The sequence below is a fragment of the Pseudophryne corroboree genome, chromosome 4 (genome assembly GCF_028390025.1).
Source record: "Pseudophryne corroboree isolate aPseCor3 chromosome 4, aPseCor3.hap2, whole genome shotgun sequence".
NCBI lineage: Eukaryota > Metazoa > Chordata > Amphibia > Anura > Myobatrachidae > Pseudophryne > Pseudophryne corroboree.
The window spans coordinates 471,473,561-471,496,024 of NC_086447.1; the positions used below are offsets into that span (position 1 = coordinate 471,473,561).

The window sequence follows — 22,464 nt, forward strand, 5'->3', positions numbered from 1 at the left end:
TCAGGAACACGGGATTTGAGCCACGGGAGTATACGACGCTGCTTGGGAGGTGACGGAGACGCAGCACTGAATGTCACCCTGACATAACAGTGCTGCGGCCCTTTTAGTCTTCTAAGCTTTTCCAGGGCTGCCCAGTGTAGCCCGCCTGTTAGGTGACCTGTTGACTGCAGGCACCACTCGAAACTGAGCTCTCAGTGCCTGGAGGCGGGGTTGTACAGGAGGCCCTGCAATGCATCCTGGGACAGTCAAAGCTTTGCCTGATGGTGTCTATGGATCATCATCCCGCTCTACACCCCAATGTTTTCCCTGTGGAACACAGTGTACCCCGCTGCAGAAATTAATGTTGGGTTCAAGTATTTTTCATCCCATCCACAAGTATACTAGGTGAGGCAGCCATGTTGGGCGCACTATGAAGGTTACACTGTGGGAGATAAGTCATACAAGGAACACCTAAGAGGGCCTACACACTGCGTGATCCGCCGCCGAGCTGCCCGACGGCGGATACGGACGATCCGGCAGCAGGTGGGGGGGGGGGGGGGCAGTGATAGGGTGAGTGAAGTTTCTTCCCTTCCCCTGTTATCCGGCTCTATAGCAGTGCAGGCAAATATGGACGAGATCGTCCATATGGGCCGCGCATCGTTCTTCGCTGGTGCCTCCACACTTAAAGATATGAACGGTATCTCGTTCATTAATGAACAAGATCGTTCATATATTTCACAAATATCGCCCAGTGTGTAGGGCCTATAAGACACAGATGGGAAAACTGATGTGTCTAGTAGTATGAGATAGCATGTAAATGAAGGGGTTATTAGAGGAAAACAAAAATATAAGTATTACACATATATAGAAAGCAGTTTATAGCAGGAGTAAGTGCAAGGTAAAAAATAAAATAAATACAAAGCAGATACAGAGGTGACATAAAAAACAAAATGAAGGGGCAGGCTAAAACCAACAATATTATGGGTTAGATAAATGTAAAAGATGAGTCCAAAGCTTCTTGTGGACAAGCGAGTAGTGCTGTGAATGTAGCATCAAGGAGTATGGTGAAGGTGGCTAGAGAGGAAGAACAACGCAGAAATTCAAAGGTCTATGAAGGTCCATCCACAGCAGCAGAGACATAAGCACGATACAGAGCGTTGGCGCATTGATTATGGACCACAGAGGAGGTGGAGGTTGACGGTGGACTACAGAGTCAGTGGAGACAGTAAGGAACCGCTGAGGAAGTAAAGGAGCAGTTGCAGCTGCTCATTCAACAGCAGGCTGAGAGGTCTATGGTGCAGGCAGAGTTTAGAAGGATAGCGTGCAAGCAGCAAGATGGCAGGAAGCCACCCACCGGCAAATCTAGAAGCGAAGCCCTCCTCTGGGATAGGCAGTGTCCAGGAGTCTCTGCCGGGCAGGCGCTCACATCAGGACTCTCCTGGGCAAATACTTTGTGGGGTGGCAGGGTGGTAGAGTTGGGCATCAAGTATGTACTGCTGTGTTTGGTGGGCTACAGATCCAGCAGTCGGTGTTAACCATACTGGTGATGGTGCAGGCAGAGTCTAGAAGGATAGCGTGCAAGCAGCAAGATGGCAGGAAGCCACCCACCGGCAAATCTAGAAGCGAAGCCCTCCTCTGGCCTTGGCAGTGTCCAGGAGTCTCTGCCGGGCAGGCGCTCACATAAGGACTCTCCTGGGCAAATACTTTGTGGGGTGTGAGGGTGGTAGAGTTGGGCATCAAGTATGGACTGCTGTGTTTGGTGGGCTACAGATCCAGCAGTTGGTGTTAACCATACTGGTGATGGTGCGGTGGAGGTAGCTGAACTCTGCTTCTCTATGGTATGCCAAAGGCACGAGGGAACTTCAGGGCTGCAGGATGACTGTAGTTTGTGAAGCTGGGGATGGGAGCTCTGTGAGCATGTGGCCATCCTCGGCTCCCACCAGTTGTAGAGAATAAATTAAAAACACATTTATTTATACTGCACTAGAACATTTGTTGTTATATCAAACATTTTAAAATGGCACCATCTGAACTACACATTGACCACTATCCACTTTTTAGAAATTTCATCTTTAGTCCACAGGTGAGCACTCTCTCTATTTTACTTTTCTTACCCATTGTGGAGGCTGGTGACCGCTCCAGTGTATAAATGAATGTAAACAAAAATAAAGCAAATGCTGCTAGTTTCACACCAAAAAAGTGCGACTGTAAGTCAATTAGTTCATCAAGTAGACGCAAATAAAATACAATTAATTTTTTCATTTGGCTGTTTTCTAGGTTTTTATTCTCTTATTTTATTATTACTTTTAAACTACCAAAAATAGGATTTTAATACCTACCGGTAAATCCTTTTCTCTTAGTCCGTAGAGGATGCTGGGGACTCCAAAAGGACCATGGGGTATAGACAGGATCCGCAGGAGACATGGGCACTTTAAGACTTTCAAAGGGGTGTGAACTGGCTCCTCCCTCTATGCCCCTCCTCCAGACTCCAGTTATAGAACTGTGCCCAGGGAGACGGACATTTCGAGGAAAGAATTTACCATTTAAACCCGGTGAACGTCAAACCAGCTCACACCTCCAGCATGCCGCAGAACGTGGCATTCATCAGAACACCAGCTGACGGCATTAACAATATGCAGCAATATGCTGCCAGAAAACGTAACACAACCTGTGTGTAAACACAACCAATAATAGCATAACGCATGCCACGGCATGAATAACGTCAGCCACAGGCTGACTGAAAAGTAACACAGCATGTGTGTAACCAAACTTAATAACTGCAGGTACAGCACGCACTGGGACGGGCGCCCGGTATCCTCTATGGACTAAGAGAAAAGGATTTACCGGTAGGTATTAAAATCCTATTTTCTCATATGTCCTAGAGGATGCTGAGGACTCCAAAAGGACCATGGGGTTTATACCAAAGCTCCAGAACGGGCGGGAGAGTGCGGCTGACTCTGCAGCACCGATTGACCAAACATGAGGTCCTCATCAGCCAGGGTATCAAACTTATAACCCTCTCAAAGGTGTTTGAACCCGACCAAGTAGCCGCTTGGCAAAACAGTAATACCAAAACCCCTCGGGCAGCCGCCCATAACTCGCCCACCTTTCTGGTACAATGGGCCTTCACCGGTTTCGGTAACGGCAATCCAGCCGTAGACTGAGCCTGCTGAAACGTATCACAGATCCAGCGTGCAATAGTCTGCTTGGAAGCAGGAACCCCAATCTTGTTGGGAGCATACAGGATAAACAGAGCGTCTGTTTTCTTAATCTGAGCCATTCTGGCAACAAAGATTTTCAAAACTTAGACCGCATCGAGATACTTCAACGTCGCCCAGGCGTCGGTAGCCACCGGCACCACAATAGGATTGGTTCATGTGAAACGCTGAAACCACTTTTGGCAGACAATGCTGACGAGTTCCCAACTCTGCTCTATCTTCATGGAAGATCAAACAGGGCTCTTGTGAGACAAAACCGCTAATTCAGACACCCTCCTTGCGGATGCCAAAGCCAACCGCATGACCACTTTCCAAGTGAGGAATTTCCACTCAACCTTATTGAAAAAGTTCAACCAATGAGATTGCAGGAAATGCAACACCACGTTAAGATCCCATGGTGCCACAGTGCACAAGGGAGGATGGATGTGTAACACTCCTTTTACGAAAATTTGAACCTCTGGAAAGGAGGCCAATTGTTTTTGGAAGAAACCTGATAAGGCTGAAAACTGAACCCTAATCGAGCCCAACTTAAGACCCGCATCCACACGATCTTGTAAGAAAAGAATGGAGAAAATGACCCAACTGGAAATCTTCCGTAGGAACTTTCTTGGATTTACACCAAGACACATGCTTTCTCCAAAAACGGCGGTAATGTTTTAACGTTACTTCTGTTCTGCCTGAAGAAGAGTAGGGATGACTTCACTGGGAATATCCCTTCGGGTTGGGATCCGGCGATCCACCTCCAAGCCGTCAATGGAAATCACGGTAAGTCTTGGAACACACACGGCCCCTGCCATAACAGATCCTCACGTAGAGGAAAAAAACAGGGATCTCCTATGAATAATTCCTGAAGATCCGGATACCAGCACTCCTTGACCAGTCTGGAAGAATGAGGATCACCTGAACCTTTGTTATTCTTATGATCTTTTAGCATCTTTTGGAGTGGAAGTGGAGGGAACACCTAGACCGACCGAAAACACCCACGGTGTCACTAGGGTGTCCACCGCTATTGCTTAAGGGACCCTCGACCTGGACCAATATCTCTGAAGTTTCTTGTCGAGTCGAGACGCCATCTGGTCTATTTGTGGAATTCCCCAAACTTGTCACTTCTGTGAAAACCGCTTGATGAAGACTCCACCTCTCCTGGATGGAGAACGTGTACTCCGAGGAAGTCTGCTTACCAGTTGTCCACTCACAGAACGAACATCGCTGACAGAGCACGTAATTGTTTACGTCGCCCAGCGGCAAATCTTTCTGGCTTCTGCCATTTCTTCTCCGGTCTTTGTTTGTAGAAAACCGCTATAAATGGCCCTTAACTTTAGGCCGTTAATGTGGTGACAAATATCCTAACTTGACACTTGTCCTCGGTGAGAATAGTGCCGCTACCACAGGAGTGATATTCTGGTCTTGAAACCATGAATATCTCAAGTGGGAAACGGACCACTTGTTCAACAGGTCCCGCTAACACTCCTGCATGCAAGCTGCCCACTGAATGGCCTTGTAGGCCGCAACCCTCTTTTCCAATAACTGACTGTACTTGGATTGACCTTGTTGCAGGTCCGACCAGACTCTGAATCCTCAGAGGTTTTTTTTTTTTGGGGGGGGGGTTTTGGAAGCAAATAATATTTTCCAAGCCGACCACCGCGTCGTTGGGACCTACAGGGATACCAGCAAGTTCTGCTGTCAAAGAACTGTCAGGGGGAAAACAACGTTTTTCACCAACTGGCGTCTTGAACTCTCCGTAATCCGGAGAGCGACCAAGTACAGAGTACTTAGGTCTCCTTACTATCGGAGGAAACCTATCATACCGTCATCACTCTGGTGAATTGGTAATGACAATCCTGAATCACAAACCTCAGGTAAGTCTAATGCGACAGAAATCGCAATTAGACCTCCTTTCTCCTTTTTCAGAGTAGAGAAACCTGTCATGAGAGATTCCCTCATGGATTTTAAGAAGGAAATTTGAGATTTCAGGTATAGGATTTTGTCTGACCGAGCCGTCCGGCCTCGGAAGCACGAAAAAGCTTGAAAAACAGCTTCTTCCCTTAATTTTTTTTTTTTTTTTTTTGTGACCGGAACAGCAGGACAAAGACCTGATCCTGACACAACTCTTGTATTGCGCCACATACTACCTCCCTGTCCAGAAGAGAATCGGTAAGGTCTATTTGAAAAAATCAGTGAGGGGAAACGTCTGGAAAAAACTCCCGTATGTCCCACCAGGAACTCTATCCTTAACTCACTGGTCCATGTCCTTTCCAGGGCTGACTGAAGAGTTTTAGACGTGGTCCCACCGGTGTGGGTTCCCGCACGATAGACCCACCGTCCTGCAGTGGACGTGGCAGAAAACACAGGATGATTTCTGCTCCTGTTGAAAAAAGGTAGCTGACCTCCTTCCTCTCTTTACCTTCTTTTACCTGCAAAGAAAGGGGAATCCGTATCTATTCAGTCGAAATGACTGCATCCTACAATAATGTGTCACCAGCCTTAGTGAGGGAACCTAGGGCAAGAAGGTAGACCTACCAGTGGCACCTGCTGCGAGCATATTAACCAAGTTATCCCCAAACCAGGCATCACCTTCATAGGGAAGGGGCTCCACTCCTTCTCGGAGTCAGCATTAGCATCCCTTTGGTTAATCCACAACGCCCTCCTAGCCGAGACCGCCATGGACCTGGCTCGCGAACCCAAGAGTTCCATATTCCTTGTAGTCGCACGGTAGTATGCTACATTGTTCTAGATATGACCCAACTTAAGGAGTATCCCATCTCTCCCCAGGGTAAATATATCGGACGACAAAGTAACCGATCATTTCTGAATACAAGTACTCCCCCATGCGCATGTCATGCAAGTATAATCAACGTATATAATGAAAATATCACTTAGCTTCCTGTATACGATCCTCTGTGACAGGGCCCCATGCAAGACAGGGGTTGACTCTCACTTTATTCTACCCATGGTGGGAAAAGAAAACACTTGGCCTCCTCGTGAGGATTTGAACCATCTTGTAACGGCTGACCTAGAGTTTTTTCAACAGAAGTTTTTTCAACAGAGCGACCAGCACATGAAAAGGAACAACTTTACTTCAGCATTCATTATAAATTTAAACATAATTATGCACATTTAAATACACAGATTATATATATATATATATATATATATATATATATATATATATATATATATATATATACATACAGGTTGAGTATCCCTTATCCAAAATGCTTGGAACCAGAGGTATTTTGGATATGGGATTTTTCCGTATTTTGGAATAATTGCATACCATAATGAGATATCATGGTGATGGGACCCAAGTCTAAGTACAGAATGCATTTATGTTACATATACACCTTATACACACAGCCTGAAGGTCATTTTAGCCTATATTTTTTGTAACTTTGTGCATTGAACAAAGTGTATCTACATTCACAAATTCATTTATGTTTCATATACACCTTATACACACAGCCTGAAGGTCATTTAATACAATATTTTTAATAACTTTGTGTATTAAACAAAGTTTGTGTACATTGAGCCATCAGAAAACAAAGGTTTCACTATCTCACTCTCACTCAAAAAAGTCCGTATTTCAGAATATTCCGTATTTCGGAATATTTGGATATGGGATACTCAACCTGTATATATATATAATCTCTCATATATATATTTTTGTCCGGAACAGCAGGGTCCCTAGTGACGTTAATACGTTCTTAATGTGTATGAAACATGTACTGAATGCTGATTTTGTGGATCTAGTCAGGAAACCTTATGTATCCGTGTCGATACCAGGGAGTAGTAACTGGGCAAAATAACATTTATGCGACCCCGAGTGGTTTGAGGGAAATCTAAATAATAAGAATTTACTTACCGATAATTCTATTTCTCGGAGTCCGTAGTGGATGCTGGGGTTCCTGAAAGGACCATGGGGAATAGCGGCTCCGCAGGAGACAGGGCACAAAAGTAAAGCTTTTACAGGTCAGGTGGTGTGTACTGGCTCCTCCCCCTATGACCCTCCTCCAGACTCCAGTTAGGTACTGTGCCCGGACGAGCGTACACAATAAGGGAGGATTTTGAATCCCGGGTAAGACTCATACCAGCCACACCAATCACACCGTACAACTTGTGATCTAAACCCAGTTAACAGTATGATAACAGAGGAGCCTCTGAAAGATGGCTTCCTAAACAATAACCCGAATTAGTTAACAATAACTATGTACAAGTATTGCAGATAATCCGCACTTGGGATGGGCGCCCAGCATCCACTACGGACTCCGAGAAATAGAATTATCGGTAAGTAAATTCTTATTTTCTCTATCGTCCTAAGTGGATGCTGGGGTTCCTGAAAGGACCATGGGGATTATACCAAAGCTCCCAAACGGGCGGGAGAGTGCGGATGACTCTGCAGCACCGAATGAGAGAACTCCAGGTCCTCCTTTGCCAGGGTATCAAATTTGTAAAAATTTACAAACGTGTTCTCCCCTGACCACGTAGCTGCTCGGCAGAGTTGTAATGCCGAGACCCCTCGGGCAGCCGCCCAAGATGAGCCCACCTTCCTTGCGGAATGGGCCTTAACAGATTTAGGCTGTGGCAGGCCTGCCACAGAATGTACAAGTTGAATTTTGTTACAAATCCAACGAGCAATCGACTGCTTAGAAGCAGGTGCACCCAACTTGTTGGGTGCATACAGTATAAACAGCGAGTCAGATTTTCTGACTCCAGCCGTCCTTTAAATGTATATTTTTAAGGCTCTGACAACGTCCAACAACTTGGAGTCCTTCAAGTCGTCTGTAGCCGCAGGCACTACAATAGGCTGGTTCAGGTGAAACGCTGATACCACCTTAGGGAGAAAATGCGGACGCGTCCGCAGCTCTGCCCTATGTCGAATGGAAAATTAAATAAGGGCTTTTATAAAACAAAGCCGCCAGTTCAGATACTCTCCCGGCCGAAGCCAGGGCCAGTAACATAGTCACTTTCCATGTGAGATATTTCAAATCCACATTCTTTAGTGGTTCAAACCAATTGGTTTTGAGGAAATCTAAAACTACATTTAGATCCCACGGTGCCACCTTAGGCACCACAGGAGGCTGTATATGCAGTACTCCTTTGATAAAAATCTGGACCTCAGGGACTGAGGCCAATTCTTTTTGGAAGAATATTGATAGGGCCGAAATTTGAACCTTAATAGATCCCAATTTGAGACCCATAGACAATCCTGATTGCAGGAAATGTAAGAAAAACGACCCAGTTGAAATTCCTCCATCGGAGCACTCCGCTGCTCGCACCACGCAACATATTTTCGCCAAATACGGCGATAATGCTTCGCGGTGACTTCCTTCCTTGCCTTTATCAAGGTAGGAATGACTTCTTCTGGAATGCCTTTTCCTTTTAGGATCTGGCATTCAACGCCATGCCGTCAAACGCAGCCGCGGTAATTCTTGAAAAAGACAAGTACCCTGCTGAAGCAGGTCCCTTCTCAGAAGTAGAGGCCACGGATCGTCCGTGACCATCTCTTGAAGTTCCGGGTACCAAGTCCTTCTTGGCCAATCCGGAGCCACTAGTCTTACTCCTCTTTGCCGTATAATCCTCAATACCTTTGGTATGAGAGGCAGAGGAGGAAACACATATACCGACTGGTACACCCAAGGTGTTACCAGCGCGTCCACAGCTATTGCCTGCGGATCTCTTGACCTGGCGCAATACCTGTCCAGTGTTTTGTTGAGGCGAGACGCCATCATGTCCACCATTGGTTTTACCCAACGGTTTAATAGCATGTGGAAAACTTCTGGATGAAGTCCCCACTCTCCCGGGTGAAGGTCGTGTCTGCTGAGGAAGTCTGCTTCCCAGTTGTCCACGCCCGGGATGAATACTGCTGACAGTGCTATCACGTGATTCTCCGCCCAGCGAAGGATCCTGGCAGCTTCTGCCATTGCCCTCCTGCTTCTTGTGCCGCCCTGTCTGTTTACATGGGCGACTGCCGTGATGTTGTCCGACTGGATCAACACCGGTCTTCCTTGAAGCAGAGGTTCCGCCTGGCTTAGAGCATTGTAGATTGCTCTTAGTTCCAGAATGCTTATGTGAAGAGACTTTTTCAGGCTCGACCACACTCCCTGGAAATTTCTTCCCTGTGTGACTGCTCCCCAGCCTCTCAGGCTGGCCTCCGTGGTCACCAGGATCCAATCCTGCATGCCGAATCTGCGGCCCTCCAATAGATGAGCCTCCTGCAACCACCACAGAAGGGATACCCTTGTCCTCGGCGACAGGGTTATCCGCAGGTGCATCTGAAGATGCGACCCTGACCATTTGTCCAACAGATCCCTTTGCATGGAATCTGCCGAAAGGGATTGCTTCGTAAGAAGCTACCATTTTTTCCCAGGACTCTTGTGCATTGATGTACAGACACCTTTCCTGGTTTTAGGAGGTTCCTGACCAGGTCAGATAACTCCTTGGCTTTTTCTTCGGGAAGAAAAACCTTTTTCTGAACTGTGTCCAGAATCATCCCCAGGAACAGCAGACGAGTTGTCGGCATTAATTGGGATTTTGGAATATTCAGAATCCATCCGTGCTGCTTTAGCACCTCTTGAGATAGTGCTAAACCCATCTCTAGCTGTTCTCTGGACCTTGCCCTTATTAGGAGATCGTCCAAGTATGGGATAATTAATACGCCTTTTCTTCGAAGAAGAAATATTATCTCGGCCATTACCTTTGTAAAGACCCGAGGTGCCGTGGACAAACCAAACGGCAGCGTCTGAAACTGATAGTGACAGTTTTGTACAACGAACCTGAGGTACCCCTGGTGTGAGGGGTAATTGGAACGTGGAGATACGCATCCTTGATGTCCAAGGATACCATAAAGTCCCCTTCTTCCAGGTTCGCTATCACTGCTCTGAGTGACTCCATCTTGAACTTGGACTTCTTTATGTACAGGTTCAAGGACTTCAGATTTAGAATAGGCCTTACCGAGCCATCCGGCTTCGGTACCACAAAAAGAGTGGAATAATACCCCTTCCCTTGTTGTAGAAGAGGTACCTTGACTATCACCTGCTGAGAATACAGCTTGTGAATGGCTTCCAAAACCGTCTCCCTTTCTGAGGGGGACGTTGGTAAAGCAGACTTCAGGAAACGGCGAGGTGGCTCTGTCTCTAATTTCAACCTGCACCCCTGAGATATTATCTGCAGGATCCAGGGATTTACCTGCGAGTGAGCCCACTGCGCGCTGTAATTCTTGAGACGACCGCCTACCGCCCCCGAGTCCGCTTGCGAAGCCCCAGCGTCATGCTGAGGCTTTTGTAGAAGCCGGGGAGGGCTTCTGTTCCTGGGAAGGAGCTGCCTGTTGCTGTCTCTTCCCTCGTCCTCTGCCTCGTGGCAGATATGAATAGCCCTTTGCTCTCTTATTTTTAAAGGAACGAAAGGGCTGCGTTGAAAAGTCTGTGCCTTTTTCAGTTGGGGAGTGACTTGAGGTAGAAAGGTGGATTTCCCGGCCGTAGCCGTGGCCACCAAATCCGATAGACCGACCCCAAATAACTCCTCTACGCATCGCCTGTCCACTGTCGTGTCCATAAAGCTCTTCTGGCCGAAATGGACATAGCACTTACCCGTGATGCCAGTGTGCAGATATCTCTCTGTGCATCACGCATATAAAGAAATGCATCCTTTATTTGTTCTAACGACAGTAAAATATTGTCCCTGTCCAGGGTATCAATATTTTCGATCAGGGACTCTGACCAAACTACCCCAGCCCTGCACATCCAGGCAGTCGCAATAGCTGGTCGTAGTATAACACCTGCATGTGTGTATATACCTTTTTGGATATTTTCCATCCTCCTATCTGATGGATCTTTAAGTGCGGCCGTCTCAGGAGAGGGTAACGCCACTTGTTTTGATGAGCGTGTTAGCGCTTTGTCCACCCTAGGAGGTGTTTCCCAGCGCTCCCTAACCTCTGGCGGGAAAGGGTATAAAGCCAATAACTTCTTTGAAATTAGCAGTTTTTTATCGGGGCACCCCACGCTTCATCACACACGTCATTTAATTCTTCTGATTCGGTAAAAACTACTGGTAGTTTTTTTTTTACACCCCACATAATACCCTGTTTAGTGGTACCTGTAGTATCAGCTAAATGTAACATCTCCTTTATTGCCAAAATCATATAACGTGTGGCCCTACTGGAAAATACGGTTGATTCGTCACCTTCACCACCGGAATCAGTGCCTGTGTCTGGGTCTGTGTCGACCGACTGAGGCAAGGGGCGTTTTACAGCCCCTGACGGTGTTTGAGGCGCCTGGACAGGCACTAATTGAGTGTCCGGCCGCCTCATGTCGGCAAACGACTGCTTAAGCGAGTTGACGCTATCCCGTAATTCCACAAATAAAGGCATCCATTCTGGTGTCGACCCCCTAGAAGGTGACATCCTCATATTTGGCAATTGCTCCGCCTCCACACCAATAACGTCCTCATACATGTCGACACACACGTACCGACACACAGCAGACACACAGGGAATGCTCTATACGAAGACAGGACCCACTAGCCCTTTGGGGAGACAGAGGGAGAGTCTGCCAGCACACACCAAAAAGCGCTATATATGACAGGGATAGCCTTATGATTAAGTGCTCCCTTATAGCTGCTTTTATATTAATATATTGCCATTTATTTTGCCCCCCCTCTCTGTTATACCCTGTTTCTGTAGTGCAGTGCAGGGGAGAGACCTGGGAGCCTTCCTGACCAGCGGAGCTGTGACAGAAAATGGCGCCGTGTGCTGAGGAGATAGGCCCCGCCCCTTTTCCGGCGGGCTCGTCTCCCGCTATTTAGTACATTTAGGCAGGGGTAAATATCTCCATATAGCCTCTGGGGCTATATGTGAGGTATTTTTAGCCTTTTTAAAGGTTTTCATTTGCCTCCCAGGGCGCCCCCCCCCCCCAGCGCCCTGCACCCTCAGTGACTGCCGTGTGAAGTGTGCTGAGAGGAAAATGGCGCACAGCTGCAGTGCTGTGCGCTACCTTAAGAAGACTGCAGGAGTCTTCAGCCGCCGATTCTGGACCTCTTCTTGCTTCAGCATCTGTGAGGGGGCCGGCGGCGTGGCTCCGGTGACCATCCAGGCTGTACCTGTGATCGTCCCTCTGGAGCTTCATGTCCAGTAGCCAAGAAGCCAATCCATCCTGCACGCAGGTGAGTTCACTTCTTCTCCCCTCTGTCCCTCGTTGCAGTGATCCTGTTGCCAGCAGGAATCACTGTAAAATAAAAAACCTAAGCTAAACTCTCTAAGCAGCTCTTTATGAGAGCCACCTAGAATTGCACCCTTCTCGGCCGGGCACAAAAATCTAACTGGAGTCTGGAGGAGGGTCATAGGGGGAGGAGCCAGTACACACCACCTGACCTGTAAAAGCTTTACTTTTGTGCCCTGTCTCCTGCGGAGCCGCTATTCCCCATGGTCCTTTCAGGAACCCCAGCATCCACTTAGGACGATAGAGAAATATTATTATTAGTATTACCCTTACTACGTCTGTGATCTAGCCACAGATCTATGCAAACGTACCATACATACATACATACATACATACACATATATATATATATATATATATATATATATATATTGTGACAAGAACCCTGGGATAGTGTTTGAGGGCAGGTATGTTTGTCCCAGGTTCTTGTCTTACATGTTTTAGAAAATGAAAACTTCTAGGAAAATGCTTTTGTTTTGTTAGAACCTTTTCAGTTTGCCGGAAAAGCTGGATAAGGGCCCTGAGAGAGAGATAAGGCGAGTTCCAGACATTGGGCCCAGTTTGGATCTTTGGCCTCACAGAGGGCTAATCAGGGCTTTCAGCTGTGCAAGAGCCTTATAGGGCTTCTAGCTTGATTAATGTGTGCAGACTGCCTGGGAAGACTGGAGGATCTCTGTGAGAGAAAAACGCTTCCTGATACAAGTGAGCTATACAGTGTTTACTGGGGAACTCTGTATTTTTGTTTAGTGATAGTTAGGAACATCTTGTGTTTAGTTAGTGCCGGACAGGCAAGGTATTTTCTTTTGGTGTTTGTTTTATTTTCTGTATAACAAAACTGGCTGGGGCCAGTTGTACCAGAAACTGGACTTGTGTGGTTCCTCAGCTGCTGCGTGCTGCCATTTACCCCAGGAAACGGCACCTTGTACCCTTACAGTGTTACAACTTGGTGGAGAATGCGAGCACTCCGTTCTGTGCATAAGTGAAAGCAGCAGCTTTGTGAGGCCTGCAGAAAATGGTGGTTTATGCAGATACAGCCCAGTGTGAAGTTACTGAAACTCGCCCTGAGGATTTGATATATGTCCTGGGTGAAAGCAGCTACAAAGCCGCCTGAAAAGTCTGTTGACATGGAGAAACTGCTCAAAGCCTTGCTGCAAGCTACAGCGGCTCAGCAGGAGGCCAACAGACAGCAGCAGGTGGCAATGGAGGAAAATTGGAGACTACAGCGAGAGGCCTTAACAGAAGTGGTGCAGAGCCTTGCAGCCCGGATTGGAGATATGGCAGTCAGTGCTCCGACCAGCTCTAGTTCTATACGGGCCAGTCACTTCCTGCAGAAAATGACAGAGGCTGATGATGTGGAGGCCTACCTGACCACGTTTGAAAGGACTGCCGAGCGTGAGAACTGGCCGGTCTGTCAGGTGAGCCCCAAAAAGCGTACTTTGATTTAAGCCCTGCTAAGGCTTGGGACTATGATAAACTAAAGACTGAGATCCTGACCCGCCTGGGAGTCACGCTGTCAGTACAAGCACAACGGGTGCACCGTTGGGTGTACACCATGGAGAAGCCTCCTCGCTCCCAGATGCACGACCTTATTCAGCTAACAAAAAAATGGTTACAGCCAGAGACCTTAACTGGTCCCCAGATGGTTGAAAGAGTCGTCATGAACCGCTACTTAAGAACTTTGCACATGGTACTGCGCAAGTGGGTGAGCCATGGAAACCCGGGTACTGCTGACCAATTAGTGGACATGGTAGAGAGGTATTTGGCAGCAGAGGAACTACTGATGACCACCCAGCAACCCCTAGATCCTCGACAGCGCCCTTCAGTAAAGACTGGTAAGACTCTTCCGTGGGAAAACGTTGCTGGACGGTTAAGAGAACGCAAGGCTGGAGAGACTGTAAACACTGGCCCTGGAGACAGGCCAATGGGGCTAGAACGGTCTATGCTGCCCAAACGAGTTGATAATTGTGTGGTTAAATGTTTTAGGTGTGGTATGCCAGGTCATGTTATTGCCAATTGCCCAGTCACGCAAGAACCCATGCAATGTGATGCTGCCTTTGTATGTCGCAGAATGTCTTTCTTTGCTAGGTTAGCCTGTACTGTGGTACCTTCACCTGAGCTGAAAAAACAAATGTGTGATGTGTTCTTAGAGGGTAACCGGGTAGAGGCCTTGCTAGATTCAGGAAGTTTAGTTACCCTCGTGAAAGCTGGGTTAGTGAACCCCTTAAAGGTCCAGCAAATACCTATTGGGGTAACTTGCATACATGGGGATACCCAACATTATGTCACTGCTGAAGTGAATATAGAAACTTGTTGTGGGTCAGCACTTGTTAAAGTAGGACTGGTCCCCACCTTGGTGCATGAGGCCATAATAGGGAGGGATTTTCCTCATTTTTGGAAACTGTGGGAATCACGGTTATCAACAGAGCCAGTTGATAATACCGGTGATTTTATGGATGTACGTGTGTCTTCGGAACTTACTGACCCTTTGCCTTTTGCTAGTTTGGCTGGTGAAGTGACAGATGGGGAGTCCAGTGAGGACCCTCTTGCTGGGAACAGAGACATAGTAGTTAGAATTGAAAGCGTGCCTGACCTGGAGGTAAAGAAGGATCTGTTTGCGTCTGAACAGTTAAAGGATCCTACCTTAATAAAGGCTAGAGAGAATGTTAAGGTTGTTAATGGAGAACCTGTGGCACCAGGTGACAGGGTTACGTATCCCCACATGGCCATCTGTAATGAGCTCTTGTACCACATTGTCAAAAGGGGTGAGGATGTGGTGGAACAGCTGGTAGTTCCCCAGCCTTATCGGAGAACGGCACTAGATTTAGCTCATAGTCACGTTACCGCAGGACATTTAGGGGCAGAAAAAACCACTGAGTTTTACAAAGGTTCAAAGGTTCTTTTGGCCAGGGATATATAAAGAAGTGTCTGAATATTGTTCTTCCTGTCCTGAATGCCAGTATCATGCCCCTAGACCCCATTTCAGGAGCCCACTGGTTCCCATGCCTATTATAGAGGTCCCGTTTGACAGAATAGCCATGGATCTCGTGGGGCCCTTGTTAAAGTCTGCTCGGGGCCATCAGTATATCCTGGTAATTATGGACTATGCCACTCGATATCCTGAGGCTGTCCCTTTACACACTATTACAACCAAGGCGATAGCTAGGGAGCTGGTTCAGGTTTTTAGTAGAGTGGGAATACCAAAAGAAATTTTGACTGACCAAGGTACTCCATTTATGTCAAGGATCATGAAAGAATTGTGCAAATTATTTAAGGTCACTCACCTCAGGACGTCCATCTACCATCCCCAAACTGACGGGTTGGTGGAAAGGTTTAATAAAACATTAAAAAGTATGTTAAAAAAGGTTGTTGAGAGAAATGGGAAAATCTGGGATTGCTCGTTGCCCTACTTGTTAATGGTCATCAGAGAAGTTCCTCAGCCCTCTACGGGGTTTTCTCCATTTGATTTGTTGTATGGTAGACACCCCAGAGGGCTGTTGGACATTGCCAAAGAGACGTGGGAAGGACAGCCCACTCCTTATAGAAGTGTTATTGAACATGTAACACAAATGCAGGATAGGATTGCGGCAGTGGTACCTATTGTTAGAGAGCACATGGAACAGGCCCAAAGTGCTCAACAGAGGGTATATAACCGGAGTGCCAAGATACGGGAATTTGCTCCTGGAGATAGAGTCCTTGTTTTGGTACCCACTGTGGAAAGCAAATTCCTAGCTAAATGGCAGGGTCCATTTGAGATTAGGGAAAAAGTGAATGAGGTTAATTACAAAGTATACCAGCCGGGAAAGAGAAAACCCGAACAAATCTACCATGTTTACTTAATCAAACCCTGGAAAGATAGGTTGTCTCTGTCAGCGGAGCCTTGCCCTTCGGTGTCTTCACCTCGGTTGCTTCCCACAGTAAAGGTGTCAGAGACATTATCAGCTGATCAGAACAATCAGGTTAAAGAATTTCTCATCCAAAATAGGGAGATATTTTCAGAGCTGCCTGGCCGAACGACCATAATAAAACATGACATTGTCACAGAACCAGGGGTCAGGGTTCATTTAAAGCCATATAGGATTCCTGAAGCTCAGCGAGAAGCTGTTTCTGAAGAAGTTAAAACCATGTTAGATTCCTCTCTGACTCCAAGTTCTAACAGTGAGTGGTCCAGTCCTATAGTTCTCATCCCGAAGCCCGACGGTAGCATACGCTTCTGTAATGACTTTCGTAAGTTAAATGAGGTGTCCAAGTTTGACGCGTACTCCATGCCCCGTGTGGATAAGCTTATAGAAAGGCTGGGAACAGCCAGGTTTCTCACCACGTTGGACCTGACCAAAGGTTACTGGCAAATACCTTTATCTGATAGCGCAAAAGAAAAAACAGCCTTTTCGGTTCCGGAGGGGCTGTACCAGTATAAGATGTTACTCTTCGGATTGCATGGGGCTCCAGCAACCTTTCAACAGGCGATGGATAAAATTTTGAGGCCCCATAGAAAATATGCAGCTGCCTATTTGGATGATGTGGTAATTCACAGTACAGACTGGTGGTCCCATTTGGTTAAAGTACAAGCAGTACTGGACTCAATCAGAGAGGCAGGGTTAACTGCTAACCCAAAGAAGTGCTGCCTCGCAATGGAGGAGGTCAAATACTTGGGCTTCACCATACGCAGAGGTCTAATTAGGCCCCAATTGAATAAAATTGATGCTATTCAGAACTGGCCTCGTCCAGTGAATAAAAAACAGGTAAGGGCTTTTTTGGGAATAACTGGGTACTTATAGACTGTTTATTCCCAATTTTGCGACCACAGCGGTGCCGTTGTCAGACCTTACCAAAAGGGAAGCAGTCAAATATGGTGAAATGGAACTCTGATGCAGAAAAAGCGTTCCAAGCGTTAAAAGTGGCTTTGTGTTCACAACCGGTATTGATAACACCAGATTTTTCAAAAGAATTTGTGGTACAGACAGATGCCTCAGAGGTAGGGATAGGCGCTGTGCTGTCCCAAACCAGAGATGGGGACGAACACCCTATCATTTATTTGAGTAGGAAACTCAATGAGCATGAAAAAAGGTATGCCATTGTGGAAAAGGAGGCTTTGGCCATTAAGTGGGCACTAGATACCTTGAGATATTACCTCTTGGGTAGACAATTCAGACTAGTGACAGATCATGCCCCTTTAAAATGGATGTATGTAAATAGAGGCAAGAATGCTCGTGTAACTAGATGGTTTCTAGCGTTGCAGGATTTTAAGTTTACTGTCGAACATAACCGGGTACACAATTGGCCAACACAGATGCATTGTCCCGCATCTTCTGTTTGGGGGCTACAAGTGTTCCGGCCCCTAGGTCGAAACAGGGGAGGGGGATATGTGACAAGAACACTGGGATAGTGTTTGAGGGCAGGTATGTTTGTCCCAGGTTCTTGTCTTACATGTTTTAGAAAATGAAAACTTCTAGGAAAATGCTTTTGTTTTGTTAGAACCTTTTCAGTTTGCTGGAAAAGCTGGATAAGGGCCCTGAGAGAGAGCGATAAGGCGAGTTCCAGACATTGGGCCCAGTTTGGATCTTTGGCCTCACAGAGGGCTAATCAGGGCTTTCAGCTGTGCAGGAGCCTTATAGGGCTTCTAGCTTGATTAATGTGTGCAGACTGCCTGGGAAGACTGGAGGATCTCTGTGAGAGAAACACGCTTCCTAATACAAGTGAGCTATACAGTGTTTACTGGAGAACTCTGTATTTTTGTTTAGTGATAGTTAGGAACATCTTGTGTTTAGTTAGTGCCGGACAGGCAAGGTATTTTCTTTTGGTGTTTGTTTTATTTTCTGTATAATAAAACTGGCTGGGGCCAGTTGTACCAGAAACTGGACTTGTGTGGTTCCTCAGCTGCTGCGTGCTGCCATTTACCCCAGGAAACGGCACGTTGTACCCTTACAGTGTTACAATATATATATATATATATATATATATATATATATATATATGTAGAAGAAATAAAGGTGGCACTCACGCAGATTTTTGCAAAGGTAAAACGGTCAGTTTCAATTTACCGACATGTTTCGGGGACTCGCCCCGTCCTCAGGGCCTGAGGACGGGGCGAGTCCCCGAAACATGTCGGTAAATTAAAACTGACCGTTTTACCTTTGCAAAAATCTGCGTGAGTGCCACCTTTATTTCTTCTTCATGTACATGAGGTAATTCCTCTGGGAGGGCACCGCAGTGACATCATCTCTACAGAAGAGTGCCGGGATTATCTGTCTATATATATATATATATATATATATATATACACATACATACATATATATATATATACATATATACATACAGGTAATGAAATGCATCACATTACCATGTCAATGTTTTTACCCAGTCAGATTTGTTGGTGCCGACAGTATCACCCACACACGTCTGTGTCTCCCATATAGTTTTCTCTTTTTGGAGAAAACATACATTTACTGACATGTTGACACACATTTACATGAACCAAGTACCATCAGGAGTCGGTGGTGCCGACCAAGACATTCCCATAGCCATTTGTGGCAGAGTACTCAGCCTCCTACATGCCGACACACATGTACCAACCCACCCACCCACCGACATTACACTGACTATTTTGTGTCAGGGAAACACAGAAAAACGCTCTCCAGCTCATTTGCTCATTAAATATTGTGCTTTTTTAACATGTATTGCACTAAACCACTGTGCCCCCCCCTTTTTTTCACTGTGATCTTGTTCAGCAGTGTCTTTGGCAGGGCCAGCGTTTATGAGGAGAAAATGGCGCTGGTTCGAGCTGTGAGGGCAAAGCCATGCTTCCTTACTGGCACGCTGCAGCCCCGCTATTTTCTAGCTATTTATACTGGCGGGGGTCTGTAAACAGTGCCTATGCACTGTATACCTCTTATGCCAGGCTTAATATTGAGGTTTTATTGCTGCCCAGGGCGCCCGCCCTGCAATATTGTAGTGCCGCTTGTGTGTGGGAGCAATGGCGCGCAGCTCGACAGCTTGCGCGGTATATCTGAGACTGAAGTCTTCTGCCGTCTTTACTGAAGTCTTCTGTACTTCGGTTACTCACCCGGCTTCATTCTTCTGGCTCTGTGAGGGGGACGACGGCGCGGCTCCGGGAACGAGCAGCAAGGCTATACCAAGTGATCAGACCCTCTGGCTAATGGTGTCCAGTAGCCTAAGAAGCAGAGCATTTAAACTCACAGAAGTAGGTCTGCTTCTCTCCCCTCAGTCCCACGAAGCAGGGAGCATGTTGCCAGCAGTGCTCCCTGAAAATAATAAACATAACAAAGTCTTTTCCGAGAAACTCAGGAGAGCTCCTCAGTGTGTCACCAGTCTCTCTGGGCACAGAATCTAACTGGAGTCTGGAGGAGGGAAATAGAGGGAGGAGCCAGTTCACACCCCTTTTAAAGTCTTAAAGTGCCCCTGTCTCCTGCGGATCTCGTCTATCCCCCGTGGTCCTTTTGGAGTCCCCAGCATCCTCTAGGACGTGAGAAATAATATTATAGTCTTAAACATACATAAATCACAGTCAAATAATTATTCACCATTAATGTGAAGGTATCCTTTTGTACACATTATAACAAAGAAGTTTACAAACAATCTGCACATTTCTCTGCAATTTTAAAACATGAAGTACGTAATAATGTCAATGCATATTTTATTTTAATATAATGTAATTTGTACTTATTTTGCTTAGCTAACCAGTGAACATGGGTGATGCAGATTTCAATTATTTAAATGAATTATTTAAAAGGGGAGGTTGTAGCCGTTTATTAACAGCAAAACATTACATGCCTAAATATATAGCAAAGCTGCAGACAAACAGCTTAGTGACCTGAACTACAGGAATAAAGACTGTTCTGGGATAAGTTAACATAAAATGTATACGCTATTACAATAATTACTTGTATAATAAGCAGGAGTATTCACATTTGTAAATATACTGTAGACAGACAGACAGACTCCAATATGTAGTATGACGGAATGGTTTACAAAATACTCTGTTTTTACAAATACATTATTACACCCCTGCTTATACATAGAATGCAGTAAAGATTCAGCAGGCAATATAAACAAAGCCAAGATGAAGAAACAAACACATAAAGCAAATGCTGGACATTTCAACCTTAGTTGAACTTACCTGGGTTCGTAAAATTTCACCTTTTGACAACTGCATATCACCAGTCAGCTCTTTCACTGTGACACCCAGTGGCTCTAGACGCTTGCTGAAGTAATTTGTCATCTCTGCTGCCAGGGCCTTCATAGGAGCTACATATACAATCTGCACAAAACGGACACCAAGTTGATAAATGAGCAAAACTCACAATGTCATTTGTCCCAAAGCAACCCGTACAAATCACAATTTATTGTGAAATATGATTCAAGGCACTTACAGTGAAAAATCTTAATAGTGATATATGAAAAGTCGTTATCGTTGCTGGATAAGTGTACAGCTGTTTAGAGGACAATGGATTTTGTTTATATAGCCTCATCACTTTGAAAATTGGTTCTGCATCAAAGCTAAATGCATTTTCATAGCTTTTCACATGGGTAATAAGATTTTCAGGACACAAACAAGGATTGCTGTAATGGTAATGAACTAAATCAAGCAGCGTTCTTTATGTGGATTAGAAATGAGTAATACCCTTGAAAAACTTTTTCCTTTATTTACTATATGAGTGTAAAACAAATTTTATACAGGAAATCACCCTTCAAATAAGTTTTAATGTTAAGCTAGTATCAGGCAACTCTATAAAATAATGTTGTATACATTGAGGAAGAAATATTACACATTACCAACACAGCTTATGAAATTCTAGAAAGACAGGATAAAATGCATACCTTAAATGCATCCTTTTTAATGACACCTTGTTCAATATTCTGGCGAATTTCATGCAAGACTGTTAGCATGGCAATGTTCGTTTTGCCAGCTCCAGTTGGGGCACAGATGAGCATGTTCTCATTGGTGTTGTAGGCCGTCTCAAAAACGATGGACTGGATACGGTTCAGACGCTTCACTCCCTTGAAGACAAGCTGTCCTATCTAAAATTGAAAAATACCAAAAAAAAAAAAATAATAATAAGTTTTACTCAAGAACAAACATGTAAGTAGCATATAAGTTTTACGTTATGCACTACTGTGAAAATGAGGAATGAAGCAGCTAAAAGTATGAAAACGAGGAAGTGAAGCTAATCCATGTTGTAAATCCAATTAGGAATTTAATGTGACATTAAGCTTCATCAGAAAAAAAAAGTTATGATAATTCTATTTAAATATAATCATATGCTAATCTGGTTATATATGTGTTGGCAATTCCACAGTAACAAATGAGAGGCATGAAAAACAGGAAAAAAAAAAAGAAAGTTATAATCTATGAAAGTGCTGTCTGGATTTTTCATGCTGTGTGCCACATTAACACCATTAATAGAAACTGGTAGAAGAAACATTATTAAACATGTTATACTGTAGACGTTTGGGCAGACAAAAAAAATCATAGAAGGGCCACATCTGATATAAGAGGACATTTATAATTCCAGATTCCAAGAGCATACTGGTATATTTTTTACTTTCAGGGTCGACTCCACTCTCCCGCTAGAGAGGTTGCTCCTCCCCCAGCATTCCATCCAATTACTACTGATATAAGTGTGATTTGTGAGATTTTGACATAAAGGGGCATGGACTAATGATGTGAATAGTCCAGCCCCACTCCCATCACTGGCCAGGAGAAGCCCGAAGAGGAGATTTTATAGGCAAGCAAAGTCAACTGCCTTCTGATAAAACTATCTCCCATATTGCTTTGCTGACATTTTTCTAAGACAATGTGTATTTCTGTCCTTGAAGGGAATGAGAACCATTATAATCAGGATACGTTAGTCTACCAGCCATAGGTTGGGGCAGGTCAGACAGCTTAAGTTATATGTGCCTCCTGAGTCATGACAACGTACATTATTCATTATTTAAACCATGAGTAGCACAGAAAACAACAGACCATGATTTTATTTTGATTTTATTGTATATTGCTTCATTCTGCCGAGCCATAAGCTAGAAACGATTATTGT

At 45.3% G+C, this 22,464-nt stretch overlaps 1 protein-coding gene across 2 annotated transcripts in view; it reads right to left on the reverse strand.

The window, feature by feature from the left end:
* The window catches only part of ASCC3 (activating signal cointegrator 1 complex subunit 3), a 1,202,160-nt gene that overhangs the window by 864,723 nt on the left and 314,973 nt on the right, over positions 1 to 22,464 (reverse strand). For both annotated transcript variants that reach the window (XM_063917038.1, XM_063917039.1), the window contains exons 9-10: positions 21,248 to 21,448; positions 20,547 to 20,687 (exon numbers count right to left, since the gene is read on the reverse strand). In XM_063917038.1, coding sequence (XP_063773108.1) covers positions 20,547 to 20,687; positions 21,248 to 21,448 — 342 coding nt within the window. The remainder of the gene's footprint in view (positions 1 to 20,546; positions 20,688 to 21,247; positions 21,449 to 22,464) is intronic.